General features: G+C 53.8%; 1 protein-coding gene across 7 annotated transcripts in view; it reads left to right on the forward strand.

The window, feature by feature from the left end:
- The window catches only part of lrp4 (low density lipoprotein receptor-related protein 4), a 56,715-nt gene that overhangs the window by 27,822 nt on the left and 14,233 nt on the right, over positions 1 to 14,660 (forward strand). For all 7 annotated transcript variants that reach the window (XM_068314207.1, XM_068314225.1, XM_068314171.1 and 4 more), the window contains 6 exons: positions 7,490 to 7,636; positions 10,923 to 11,039; positions 12,718 to 12,831; positions 12,915 to 13,031; positions 13,113 to 13,241; positions 14,402 to 14,521. In XM_068314207.1, the coding sequence (XP_068170308.1) occupies position 7,636; positions 10,923 to 11,039; positions 12,718 to 12,831; positions 12,915 to 13,031; positions 13,113 to 13,241; positions 14,402 to 14,521 (598 nt within the window). In that variant the 5' untranslated portion in view covers positions 7,490 to 7,635. The remainder of the gene's footprint in view (positions 1 to 7,489; positions 7,637 to 10,922; positions 11,040 to 12,717; positions 12,832 to 12,914; positions 13,032 to 13,112; positions 13,242 to 14,401; positions 14,522 to 14,660) is intronic.

The raw sequence follows: 14,660 nt of genomic DNA on the forward strand, positions 1-14,660 counted from the left end.
TAGGGTTAGTCTGTAGGGTTAGTCTGTAGGGTTAGTCTGTAGGGTTAGTCTGTAGGGTTAGTCTATAAGGGTTAGTCTGTAGGGTTAGTCTGTAGGGGTTAGTCTGTAAGGGTTAGTCTGTAGGGTTAGTCTGTAAGGGTTAGTCTGTAGGGTTAGTCTGTAAGGGTTAGTCTGTAGGGTTAGTCTGTAGGTTTAGTCTGTAGGTTTAGTCTGTAGGATTAGTCTGTAGAGGTTAGTCTGTGGGGTTACTGTAAGTGTTAGTCTGTAAGGGTTAGTCTGTAGGGTTAGTCTGACAGGGTTAGTCTGTAGGGTTAGTCTGTAAGGGTTAGTCTGTAAGGGTTAGTCTGTAGGGTTAGTCTGTAGGGTTTGTCTGTAAGGTTTAGTCTGTATGGGTTAGTCTGTAGGGTCAGTCTGTAGGGGTTAACCTGTAGGAGCCATACATGAGGGTTGGACTGATGTGTATGTGTCTGATGGTGTATGTGTTGTTATTGGCTGGTGGTGAGAGGTGTGTCACTGGGTGTGTCTCGTAGAAGTTCATAATCAATGCCACTCACCTGTTTTCCCGGTGGGTTTGTTGGTTAAGACGTGGGGTGAACACCGGAGTGAAACTTTCTGTTGACGCTTACGCTTATGTTTACATTTATGTTTTACGTTACGTTACGATTACGTTTATGCTTATACTTGCATTCGCATATTGATTATCTGTATTATTGTCTTTGTTTTATGGCCACTCAGAATGTAAGTATCAATTATGGTGCAGTGTATAATAAACAAGGATTATTGATGAGATACAGAAGTCAAGCAATTCATTGGATAGTGTGTCACCAGGTAACTCCTGTGTTTAGCCTACGGCGGCTGTTAAGTCATTCATTCGTTTATCAGCCGCAACATAACCTGTAGGGAGTAGCCTGTAGGGGTTAGTCTGTAGGGGTAAGTCTGTAGGGTTAATCTATAGGGGGTAGTCTGTAGGGGTAGTCTGTAGGGGTTAGTCTGTAGGGTTAATCTATAGGGGGTAGTCTGTAGGGGTTAGTCTGTAGGGGTTAGTCTGTAGGGATTAGTCTGTAGGGGTTAGTCTGTAGGGTTAGTCTGTAGGGTTAGTCTGTATGGGTTAGTCTGTAGGGTTAGTCTGTATGGGTTAGTCTGTAGGGGTTAGTCTGTAGGGGTTAGTCTGTATGGGTTAGTCTGTAGGGGTTAGTCTGTAGGGGTTAGTCTGTAGAGTTTAGCGTGTTATCCTTACCTCGGTCACGTGACTACCTTCTTAAAGGGGCGCTCCGGCCGCTAACACGGAATACATTAGCGCTAAACTGAAACTCTCAAGCTAGCAGATCCAACAAGAAACAAACGCTGGTGTGACGTCAGGAGGACGCTGCTAATAAAGTTCATTCAAACTGGATCCACCTTCATTATTACAGTTAGAATAAAACAGGTCAATGGGGGTTCTTTATGCAAAACCCCCCCCCATCAGGGGGGCGGGGTTAACGGTTGACCCTCCCCCTCACCACTCTGGCTGCACGGATCAATCAGACGAGGTTCTAACCTCCAAACCCCTCTGGTCTCCATGGCGACAACGCCCATCTTCCTCCTTTCTGTCCTCGTCTTCCTCAAACAGAACAATTAGTTTTATTGATTTGTTGATCCGTCACTGACGACTCATCTGTGGCTTCAGGAGGGGGGGTCGAGTCCCACGGTGTGTGTGTGTGTGTGTGTGTGTGAGACGGTGAGTCAGTGTGGGAACTGAGTGTGTCTTTGGAACCCTTTCTGTTTCGTTGTGGGGGGGTGGAGGTGTTGTGTGAATTCAATAGCTCTGTAGGATCCACTGGTGAATGGTTCAGAGTGGGGGGGGCTTCCTGCTAAAGCTGTGTGTGTGTGGGGGGGTGTCTGCAGGTGGACGAAGGATCTGCGCCCATCGAAGCGTCACCTGGAGGAACCGGGGGGGGGGTCAGGGTCTTAGTTGTTATCCTTGTTTTCCTTGTTGTTGTTGTCTACCCGACCGGCTGCTCTGATTGGTTCTCGTCGCCTCAGCATCCGACATCCAGCTGTGCCTTTAACAGGAAGGGGCGACGGGTCGCCCACTTCCTGGTGACGGGGGGCAAAGGAGGGGTCACATGGGGTCCTGAGAACCCAGAATGCGGGGCGACCCCTCCGCTGTGGTTCTTCCTAAAAAGGAAGCCGAGGAGCGGGGCGGCGAACGGTGGCGGGGTAACGGGGAGTCGGACGCGGGTCGGATCACGCCGTCGGTTGCTGCGGGAGTAAGTCGCTTTTGTGGGCGGAGCCAGCTGGGCAGAGAGCGGGGGGGTTTTTGCTCAGTGCCCGGCGGGGGCCATTGTTGGGTTGAGGGGACGGGGGGAGTTTCACACGCCACTCGCCGGTGTCCTGCTGGGACGCTCTGGCGGGGGCCCATTGCTGTGGGGGCCGAGGGCCCGCCGGCACACAAATGGATCAGAATGGGGGGGTCTGGTCGCCGAGGCCCCCTCTGCGCCTGAAAGGAGCCAGAAGGGAAGGAATTTTGGGCCGACCGCCCCGCCCCCTGCTGCCAGGCCACGCCCACCTCCTCTGGAATGCCGTGCTGTTGTCCCGGGGGGGCGTGTCCTGGAACCAGGAAATACATCTAGAGGGAAACAAATCGATCGATGTGATTGGTGGGTTTTTGTTTTGATTCGGTTTAGTTTGGTAATCAATAGGTCTGATCTCGGGAGGGGGGGCGGGTGGGGGGGCGGGGGCTCAATCATCAAACCATAAAGCCTGGAAGGACAAACGTTTTTGTTGACAGCTGAGTGAAGCCAGTGGTTCTGGCCAGTCACCCAATCAGGATGTGGGGGGCGGAGCCTTTAATCAGATGTGGGCGGTTTGAGAAGAACCAGAACCGCAGGTTGTCTCACCCCCCCCTCCGTGGGTCACAGGGGGCTCCCCCCCCGAGGGGTTCAGGATCCGAACCTACAACCCTCTGGTGTGATGGTCACAGCCACGCCCCCATAGCCACGCCCCCAGAATGGAGGGTGTTGGTCCTGGACCACAGCTGGACCCCTGATGGAGGCCCCCGTGTGTGTGTGTGTGTGTGTGTGTGTGTGTGTGGTGGGGGGGGGATTAGAGCGGGTTTGCTCGCTCAGCACATTACCCAGTAAATCTAGTGTTCACAGCCAGAGGCGGAGCTTAACGCTCCAGTGTTGACACGGCCAGACACACACACACACACACACACACACACACACACACACACACACACACACACACACACACACACACACACCTCTCAGATGTTCTTTGAACTGAATGAACGATGGAATGACTTCACCGGGTCGGGGCTAAAAATATGAGGTGCAACTCGACGAGGGGGGTCACATGATTGGCTGTTCACACATCTGGCTCCGCCTACAACAGCCAAAGCAGTCGACCTTTGACCTGCTCCGCCTCCTGACAATGGTGTCATCAGGGCGGAGCCCAGAGCAGTCAGGATGTTATAATAAGACACACACACACACACACACACACACACACACACACACACACACACACACACTGGGCCAAAGCCACATAAGTACAGTGTGTGAGGCCAGAGGCGTCACAAAGGGCTGACAGGAGTGGAAACTAGTGACACGACCCCCCCCCCCCCTCACACACACACACACATAGCAGGTTTATTGATTGCTGGTCATAAACTGTGGGGTTAGGGTTGTGGGGGGGTTCTGTTGGGGAGTCTGGGGGGGGTCTCTGGGGGTTGTTGACATTTAGAGTAAATGAGATTAGGGGGATTATGTTGGATTATCTGAAGATGCTGACAGATTATTTTCACTAGTTTGAAGGAAAGCAGGGAAAATACACGAGAACACCCCCTGGCCCCCCTCCTGTAGTGTTACGTCTTCACTCTGTACACACACACACACACACACACACACACACACACACACACACGGTGCCGTCCTGTCCACTCATCCCCGGCCAACTCCATGTTATCTTTGAACCGACTTCAGAGAGACGGCTGGTCAGCCACCGTGTGTGTGTGTGTGTGTGTGTGTGTGTGTGTGTGTGTGTGTGTGTGTGTGTGTGTGTGTGTGTGTGTGTTTTCATTCCCGGCCCGTTTGATCTGAGATTCTTTATTTTTAACCCTCAGCAGCAGAAAAATCACCAACGTGTAATTATGTTTTTTTCAGACGCCGTCCCCCCCCCCCCCCTACACACACACACACACAGACACAGACACACACACACACAGACACACACACACACACACACACGCTCAGGGTCACACTTCATGTGTGTGGTGAAGTACACCGTGAACACACAGAAATGATCTGTCATTGATGCTGTAGCCAAGATGGGGGGGTGCTAACACAGTTGCCTTTAAATGCGTGCACACACACACACACACACACACACACAAACGGTTACGTCATGCTAATGTGAGTGAGCACTACTGTGTGATAAGAGTGAAGTTTTAATGAAAGTCTGAGATGAGGAGGCGTGAAAAGAACCCTGCTGTGTGTGTGTGTGTGTGTGTGTGTGTGTGTGTGTGTGTGTGTGTGTGTGTGTGTGTGGGTGTCTGTGTGTGTGTGTGTGTGTGTGTGTGTCTGTGTGTGACCAGAAGGATGAGCATGTGATGAAGAATGGCCAATAAGATATTCAGTTGTCTGAACAGTAACAGAATCGTGTGTGTGTGTGTGTGTGAGGAAGTGTGTGTGTGTGTGAGGAAGTGTGTGTAGCGGCTAAAGACGTTCTCAATGTTCAGAGGAGACACTTCATCATTTTTGTGGGCGGAGCTTGAGTCTTCATCAGTGGGCGGAGCTTCATCGTCTTCAAGGTCATTGGTCTACATTGACGTTTAAACAGGAAACAGGAAGTGAGAAAATCAGCTCCAGCAAATCCATCCTTTCCTGGTTCCTTCAAGGGAGGGCGGTCCTTCCATCCTGATTGGTCGATGTCTCTGTTGGTGGGGGTGTCTGTTCTGCCTGTAGTGGGCGGGGCCTGAACCATTCTCAAGGAGGGAGGAGGGACAAACGCTTCACTCATTCCCTGACGCCCCCCTGCTGACACCTCCCATTGACCCCGCCCCCCACCTTTTACGGGCGTGCAGTGGTGCGCCCCGACCCTCCAGGTAGTCTCCGGGGAGGTCCCCCCCTAATTACCCATCAGCCCTTTGACACGGCTGAGAGCGCGTGGCCACCCGCTGGCTGGGCGGGGCTAGCGGTGTGTGTTCTGACTAGTCCGGTCGGGTGGGCGGAGCCGCTGTGGGTGGGCGGGGTTTGGGTTTGTGGGGGGACCACCTGTCTTGTTTCACGCTGCACTACCCACAATCCTTGGTGGTGTGGGTTCTCTTTGGCGCTGCTGGAGGTCGTGTGGGGTCGGCTGCGTGAGTCGGCGTTTCTTCCTCACCTCCTGGTGGTGTTCAGATGGATGATGTCACTGTGACATCATCAGTCACTCCCTGTTTTCCTCTTGATGGCAACTCGTTCGCGTCGGAGGCGGAGCCTGTCCAGGAAGCCCGTTAGCGTTTCGTTTGGCCGCCAAATGCTAACGGATGCAGCCTTTAGCGGCTAATGCTAGCAGGAGTTAGCGGCTGGTGGCTGCAGGACGCTGAGCTGCTCTTTGTCCTCTGGAGGCTTCAAAGTGACCGCAGGGGTTCTGCCTCCAATAGGTCCATGTGGGGCCCCCACGTACAAGACTGTACTTCCGCTAACGCTAGCGGATGTACAGTCGCTAGCGCCGCTCGCTAAAGGAAATAGCGGCGCTAGCGGAAGTAACGGCGTTAGCACCGCTTGCTAGCAGAAACAGCGGCGATAGCACCGCTTGCTAGCAGAAACAGCGGCGTTAGCACCGCTCGCTAGTGGAAACAGCGGCGCTAGCGGAAGTAACGGCGTTAGCACCGCTTGCTAGCGGAAGTAACGGCGTTAGCACCGCTTGCTAGCGGAAACAGCGGCGCTACCGGAAGTAGCGGCGTTAGCACCACTTGCTAGCGGAAACAGCGAGCGCCTAGCAAGCGAAAAAGTAATAAGTTTTAGCATTTTTTCCGTAAAAATAAGAACGCCGCTGAGGCTACACAGTCTAGAAACCTTGTAGCCAATCTGGAATTTACTTAGCCTGTGGCGGAGTGGAGAATGGCTGGAGCCAGACCAGGAAGACACTTTACGACACGCTAAAGACGCTCTATGACACGCTAAAGACGCTCTATGACACGCTAAATACGCTCTATGACACGCTAAAGACGCTCTATGACACGCTAAAGACGCTCTATGACACGCTAAATACGCTCTATGACACGCTAAAGACGCTCTATGACACGCTAAAGACGCTCTATGACACGCTAGCACCAGTCTACGACATGATAAAGATGCTGTACGACGCGCTACAATGGGTCTATGACACGCTAAAGACGGTTTACAACACGCTAGCAGCGATACACGACAGGCTAGTGGGACAGAAGTGAGTTCCACAGGATCCAGTGTCCCCCCCCCCTCTGGTCCCAAGTGTGTGTGTGTGTGTGTGTGTGTGTGTGTGTGTGTGTGTGTGTGTGTGTGTGTGATCACACGTGCTCCGTGGTTCCGTTTCTCTGGCCGGTTGCCGCCGGTAGAAGCGTCTGCTTTTTGAAGCGTGTTTGACAAACACGTGTTCTGTGATGTGGTTTGGTGTTCAAACTCACTCACTCACACACACACACACACACACACACACACACACACACACACACACACACACACACACACACACACACACACACACACACACACACACACACTCTAAAGTTAGAGCTGAAGTTTGGAGCAGGGATTAGACTCCAGGAGTTAGTCTGTCCCGTCTTCCTCTCATACCCGCCCCCCTAAGCTAACTAGCAGCCGGCGGGTTAGCGCTGCCTTAGAGGTGCTAAGTGACGGCGGCGCGGTTACCATGGAAACACACAACTAAGACCTGAACTGTGTTTGAGCCTCTAAAGCAGAACGACTGAAGAAAAGAGTTGAGCTGGAGGAGCCTGCAGGACGCCGTCCCGCTTCCACCGCCATTAGTGCAGAGTCCTGGAAACAAGGGGGAGGGGAGGAAGAGCAGAAAAGAAAGGAGGCGTCTGGGGGGGGGGGTGAAGAGGGGATGCTGGGAAGACAAGAATGAGGGGAAAGAGGGGGATGAAAAGAAAGGGGCCATTAATTTAGTGCTGTGGGCGGGATCTGGAAGTGACTGAGCGCTGGCTGCCAGGCCCTCCTGGGTGACTGATGCCTTTGTGAGGGGGCCAGGAACCACACACACACACACACACACACACACACACTGAGTGTGTTGCGGCGGGACGCTTTTAGCGGAGCAGACACACAGATGGGCGTCACACGGAAGACACTCCTCCATGTGGGCGTCGCCCTCTTGAGGTGACCCACCCGGACACACCTGAACACCCGGTGGAGGTGTGTTCTGCTCCACTGTGCGTGTTCGATTGGAGATGTCTTTGGCAGTCATAGATCAGGGCACAAAACCCGTCTGCCTCTCTCTAATGCCCCCCCCCCCTTGTCTGCAGGAGTCCTGGGCAGCGCCGAGTGTCAGTGTGGGAGGAACCACTTCACCTGTGCGGTCAGCGCCTTCGGGGAGTGCACCTGCATCCCGGCCCAGTGGCAGTGCGACGGAGACAACGACTGCGGCGACCACAGCGACGAGGACGGATGCAGTGAGTCGTGTGTCCGCAAATCTAGAATGAAATCTTGAATTATTTTGACTCCAGAATGACTGGGTTCTGTCTGGGTTGTTACAACCGTTACCTTTTGTCCTGTAGGCCAGAATCAGGGTTGAATTAACCCGTTTACTACGACCGTTACCTTTTGTCCTGTAGACCAGAATCTGGGCTGAATTAACCCGTTTACTACGACCGTTACCTTTTGTCCTGTAGACCAGAATCCGGGTTGAATTAACCCGTTTACTACGACCGTTACCTTTTGTCCTGTAGACCAGAATCCGGGTTGAATTAACCCGTTTACTACGACCGTTACCTTTTGTCCTGTAGACCAGAATCCGGGTTGAATTAACCCGTTTACTACGACCGTTACCTTTTGTCCTGTAGACCAGAATCCGGGTTGAATTAACCCGTTTACTACGACCGTTACCTATTGTCCTGTAGACCGGATGGAGGCCTCTTTGGTGTCCGCCTCCATCAGCCATCCCGTCACATTAAGCTAGTTAGCGCTGGCAGCGGGATGCTAAGTGCTATTGATCTGGAGGCGGGGCCACGTGGGCGGCGGCTCTTACTTAAAGACACATGATAGCAGACAGAGACCCGCCCTCATCCATTAGTCCGATCGATCGTCCAGCGCTGGAATCGCTCCAGCCAATCAGAGCTTCCGGTCGTAGCAGCGTGAGCCGGGGGGGTCAGGGTCAATCCCAGACCCAAACCGCCTGGTTCTGGCGTCTGATTGGTCCAGCAGTTTGTGGGACGTTTGTGTTTGTGGGACGTTTGTGTTTGTGGGACGTTTGTGTTTGTGGGACGTTTGTGTTTGTGGGACGTTTGTGTTTGTGGGACGTTTGTGTTTGTGGGACGTTTGAGCGTCACTCAGACCCACCTGATGTTAATCCAATAAAGCGTCGTGTCGTCAAACTGATGAGTTGAATTTCACGGTTTTTACAGAAATTCTCTGAACGTGAGTCACTCAGATTAATAAGAATGTCACAGTGGACACACACACACACACACACACACGCACACACACGCACACACACACACACACACACACACGGATGACGCTTGTTTTCAGCCGGACGGCAGGGAAATTCCCGCGGTCTTTGAACTTAACTTAATCATTCAGATCAATTTCTACCAATTTACTAATTTCCATGAAACGCGCAGTCATCCTGGAGGAGTGTGTGTGTGTGTGTGTGTGTGTGTGTGTGTGTGTGTAAATCTGTGTCATACGTGATTGAAAGCGCTGCCTTATTGACTTCCTCTGCTGTTGACTCACACGCGTGTGCGAGGTTTGACAAATGGGTGTGTGCTGTGAAACACACACACACACCCAAAGTCTAAAGTACACACACACACAACCTCAGTTTTTAATCCACGGCTCTCTGCGGTGTTGGCCAATCAGAGGCCGGCAGCGACTGCGGGGGGGGCTCCTCCTATCCCAAAGCATAAGTGAGAAGATTAGGACCCCCCCGCCTCCCCGTCCATCCATCCTTCTGTCCTCTTTCGTCTGTCCAATCAGAGCCACCGGATTCAGGAAGTGAAGAGGAGGCACACACACACACGCACACATGCACGCACGCACGCACACGCACACGCACACGCACGCACGCACGCACGCACACACACACACACACACACACACACACACACACACACACACACACTCTGTCTCACAGTGACGTTTCTACACTTTTGTTCACCCACTTCCCAAAAATGCAGGTTCCTGACGTACTGATGGTGGTTGTTGCCATGGTGACGGTTTGGGTGTATCGTCGCCCCAGGCTGGAGGCAGGATGTTCTTTATTATCTATTTATATTATTCCGTTCAATAATCTGATTATTAACGGATTGTTTCCTGTAACGACTGGACGCTAATCAGACGCTAACCTCGCGCTGAAGCGTCGATGTGATGCTTCATTTAACTTCTGATCGCCATGGAAACCGCTTCCCTGAACCGGAGAATCGATTTTTCTTTCTTCAGTGTCTGAATTCACGCTGTGCGTGTTCACGTTTTGTTCACGCTGTGCGTGTTCACGTTTTGTTCACGCTGTGCGTGTTCACGGTGTGCGTGTTCACGTTTTGTTCACGCTGTGCGTGTTCACGGTGTGCGTGTTCACGTTTTGTTCACGCTGTGCGTGTTCACGGTGTGCGTGTTCACGTTTTGTTCACGCTGTGCGTGTTCACGTTTTGTTCACGCTGTGCGTGTTCACGCTGTGCGTGTTCACGTTTTGTTGACGCTGTGCGTGTTCTCATCAGACGTGTTCGTCCAGAAGCGATAGCTGATGCGTCCCGTTGGTCGATGTGGAGCAGTACCACTGGGAGTGGGTAGGGGGCAGCGCCGCTGCAGGTAAAGCAGGACGTGACAAACGCACAGCGACTCTGGAGTCATGTGACCCCAGAATAACGACTTTATGATCGTGAACTTAAACAACGCTCCTCAGAACTCCCAGCATGCTCCTCCTGACGCCGGCGTGTAGCGTGTTGGTTTCGCCGGCGGCGCCGCGGTGCGTGTGCGTTCACGACACACACTCCGTCAGCGGCATTATTGATCGAGCCGTTGAACAGCTCCTCGCCGGTCGAGGCCATAAATCTGTGGACGCCCAGGAAGCAGGAAGTGTCAGACGGCGGCGTGCAGGTGTCACAGGAAGTAGAGGACTTCACTTCCTGTTGGACTCCAGAGAGTTCATGTCTCTTCATATCACTGTCTGGATAATGTAATAACCATGGGGGGTATGTGGGTCAGTGGGGCTACATGCCCCCCCCTCACACACACACAAACACACACACACGTCTTGCATTTTTCATCGTCTGTTCTGTCAATATTTCATATCTGGTACTGGGGGGGCGGGGGGGCGGGGGGGGGGGGGCAGTAGTCTACTGAGGCCACTGAGGCTCCGCCCCCCCCCCCTTAATTAAATTAGTCCTGTCTGGATGACAAAGGGCCAGTCACCCCCCCCCCCCCCCCCGGCGCTGCACTTAGAGAGGAGATGAAGTTAAGGAGGAATGTGCTGACCTCGGGTCTGGGGGGGGGGCAGAACCAGGACGGATGCCTCCAGACAGAGGCTGTGTGTCAGCCCAGGGGGGGTGTTAACGGTGATAAACACCAGGTGTTTACATGTAAACACAAACAGCTGACATCAAAGGCTGTTTACTGATGACATCATCACAGGTGTCTGTAAACAAGCGTGTCATGTTTACAAACATGGTCTAATGTTGGGGCACACGGAATGAAAGCGTTTTCCTCCAGGAGGGGGGGTCACACCTGTTTGTTTGTTTACAGTGCTGCCCACCTGCTCGCCGCTGGACTTCCACTGTGACAACGGGAAATGCATCCGCCGCTCGTGGGTGTGTGACGGGGACAACGACTGTGAGGACGACTCGGACGAGCAGGACTGTCGTGAGTCTCTCACACACACACACACACACACACACACACACACACACACACACACACACACACTCCTACCATCAACGCTGGATGACCTTTGCCCTTTGTTTATCCTGTCCATGTGATTTATGGGTTAGCATACGCTCCACCCAGAATAGCCCTCAGCTGCCCGCCGGGGGGTGGGGGGCGACCTTTAGTGTGTGTGTGTTGGGGGGGTCCCTCTGTCACCTGAGGACGTTTGTGGATCATCTCTGTGGGCGGAGCCCCATCTGGGTGTGGCCTCAGAGGGGCGTGTCACACCCCGGGACAGGAAGAAGTCGTGGTTCCGTCTCCCCTGAACATCAGCGACGCCCCTTTCCTGGTGGACCCGCCCCTTTTCATTGGTTGTGTTTCATGACCTCGTTAAAATGGAATCACTGCATCCAATCAAACGTTAAAACGTTCAGACATGACCCCGCCTCCTTTTGCTGTGACACGCCCAAAATCCACCTATGAGACAATGTTTACATCCCGTCTCCAGGGGCGACCGGTTGTCAACGGCGATTGTGGTCGATGACGGTCGCCGTCGGTGACGGTCGCCGTCGGTGACGGTCGCCGTCGGTGACGGTCGGTGACGGTCGCCGTCGGTGACGGTCGCCGTCGGTGACGGTCGCCGTCAGCAGGTTCTCTGTCCGTCTCTGGTTTCCTGTCTGACCCACATTTTGTTACGGCACCCAGACGTTGAATCGGCTCCTGATGGGGGGGTCTGTCTGCTGCCAGCCTGCCATGAATTTTTCATCACCCCCCCCCCCCAACAAACCCCCCCCCCACTCCCCCACTCCCCAAACTACTGATTATTTCATGCTCCTTTCTTTCACCTCCTGATACTTTTTGTCTCTTCATTTAATAATTTAGAGGTTGTGGGGGGGGCGGTGTGTGTGTGTATGTGGGGGGGGGGTCTCCTCCACACTCAATAACAAACATCTCAGACGAACGCGGTGGGAGGGGCGTGTCCCTGTGGACACGTGTTCACATGTTTTGATTGAGTTTCACATGAAATCATAAAACTTGACCCCCACACACACACACCGTCAATAAGGGGGGGTCGCTTACGACTCCAGGCGACCTCTGACCTTTGGCGTTCAGCTGCTGTGTGCACGACGAGCTTCTCAAACGGTCGTTGACCTTTGACCTGCCTCTGTTTGCTCATCACCCTAACCCTGAAGGGGGGGGGGGACACGAGGGGAGGGGGAGGGGTTTAGTTACAGCAGTGGAATCAGATTAAAGGGGCGTGGCCCATAGCTGAATCAAACTGTCATTGAGGGCCGCTGATGGCTTTCAGATGGTTTCTGGGGGGGTGGGGGGTCATGTTGGGGGGGTCATGTATCTGGTCTCCTGAAGCCCCCTTGATCCCGACATCTGAGGCCTGTTTGATCATGTGACCAGCAGGAAACGTCCTTTCTGTGGGGGGGTTGGTGATTTATGACGGACGCTGTCGATTGGTCTGGTCCTGATTAGACGGGGGTCTCTGGAGCACCAGGGCCTTCTGACGCACGACTCCAGGAGGAGTTTTCATGTTCATGTTTCATGACGCTTTCGGCTCTTCGTTGCGACCCCGACCCTGAGGTCACGACCTTGTTAGCGCGCTAGTGTCGCTAGCGTCCCTAGCGCTTCCTGTCTGGCTCTCTAACCCCCCCCCCCCTCCCAGCCCCCAGGGAGTGCGAGGAAGACGAGTTCCACTGCCAGAACGGCTACTGCATCCGCAGCCTGTGGCACTGCGACGGCGACAACGACTGCGGCGACAACAGTGACGAGCAGTGCGGTGGGTACACGCCTCCACACACGTGAGTCCACACACGCGTGTTCCCGCCGTCTGACCACACGTGTCCCCCCCCCCCTGGACAGACATGCGTAAATGTTCGGACAAGGAGTTCCGCTGCACCGACGGCAGCTGCATCGCCGAGCACTGGTACTGCGACGGCGACACCGACTGCAAGGACGGGTCAGACGAGGAGAACTGCCGTGAGTTGGTCACATGCGTGTGCAGCCGCCGAGCGTTCATCATGTGTGTAACTGTGTGTGTGTGTGTGTGTGTGTGTGTAGCCTCCGACGTGATGGCCGCCACCTGCAGCGTGGAGGAGTTCCAGTGCGCGTACGGCCGCTGCATCCTGGACATCTACCACTGCGACGGGGACGACGACTGCGGCGATTGGTCGGACGAGTCGGACTGCTGTAAGCCCCGCCCACCCACCACCACTCACACCAGAGCGCCGTCACGTTAGCTTAGCGGCGCCGTTTCCCTTTCATGACACAACAATGTTCCCTCTAGTGTTTCACGTCTGGGCAAACACACGCCTTCCCGTGTGACACTGGTCACACACCAGTGTCACACGGGTTAGAACCGTCGACCACAGAAAGTCACATGGTTGACTGAAGGAATCAGATGACAGCAGCTTTTTCATTTATTTTATTTATTTATTTTATTTTGTGTGAGCAGCTTAGAGGGAACATCCCTTCATTCAGCCTCCTCTTCATCTGTTTCCTCGTCTTCCTCCTGGTACGCCGCTAACACGCCACCGCTAACACGCCACCGCTAACACGCCACCGCTAACACGGTCGGATCCGCTGGTCGATCCGCTCGTGAACTTTAGGGTTGTGACGCGTCGAGACAGACGTGTGTGTTTGTGTGTGTGTTTTGTCCTGAGGGATTGTTTATGCACACACACACACACACACACACACACACACACACACACACACACACGACATTCCTCACCGGCCCATCCTCTACCGGCATTCCTTGGCATCGAGTCTCCAGAGGCATGAAGGGCGCTTTGTTAGGGAAGAAGCCTGTCACCCCCCCTCACCCCCCTCATCCCCCCCTCACCCCCCCTCATCCCCCCCTCACCCCCCTCACCCCCTCACCCCACCCCCTCCTTTACTTTTTCTTCCACTCGCTAACATCGGTTCACTTTCAGCTGCATGGCTGAGCAGATAAACATGTAGTTCATGTGTGTGTGTGTTCATGCACATGCATGTGCTTGTACACACACACACACACACACACACACACACACACACACACACACACAGGTCTCCTGCCAGCCTGAGCTTCACTTTGATCTGATCTCATGTAGAGCAGTGAAGGTGAGGCGGCTGTGATCTCCATCCGGAGATGAGCACACACACACACACACACACACACACACACACACACACACTCTTGACAGCTCCTCATCCTGGTTTCAGCTTTATTCTAACTCTAAAAAATGAACTCGTGTACGATCCTGAGCCATAGACCCCAATGTGTGTGTGTGTGTGTGTGTGTGTGTGTGTGTGTGTGTGTGTGTGTGTGTGTGTGTGTGTGTGTGTGTGTGTGTGTGTGTGTGCAGCCTCCCACCAGCCCTGCCGGTCGGTGGAGTTCATGTGCAGCAGTGGGATGTGCATCAACATCGGCTGGAGGTGTGACGGCGAGTTCGACTGTGACGACCAATCAGACGAGGGGAACTGCAGTGAGTGTTTGGGTCCGCGGCGCACAGCCCACCTGACTGTAGCGCCACCGTGTGGACTGGGGGTGTTATTGTTTATCCACCACTTAGTGATTATTGTGTGTGTGTGTGTGTGTGTGTGTGTGTGTGTGTGTGTGTGTGT

Source organism: Antennarius striatus, chromosome 1, assembly GCF_040054535.1.
Source record: "Antennarius striatus isolate MH-2024 chromosome 1, ASM4005453v1, whole genome shotgun sequence".
Lineage (NCBI taxonomy): Eukaryota > Metazoa > Chordata > Actinopteri > Lophiiformes > Antennariidae > Antennarius > Antennarius striatus.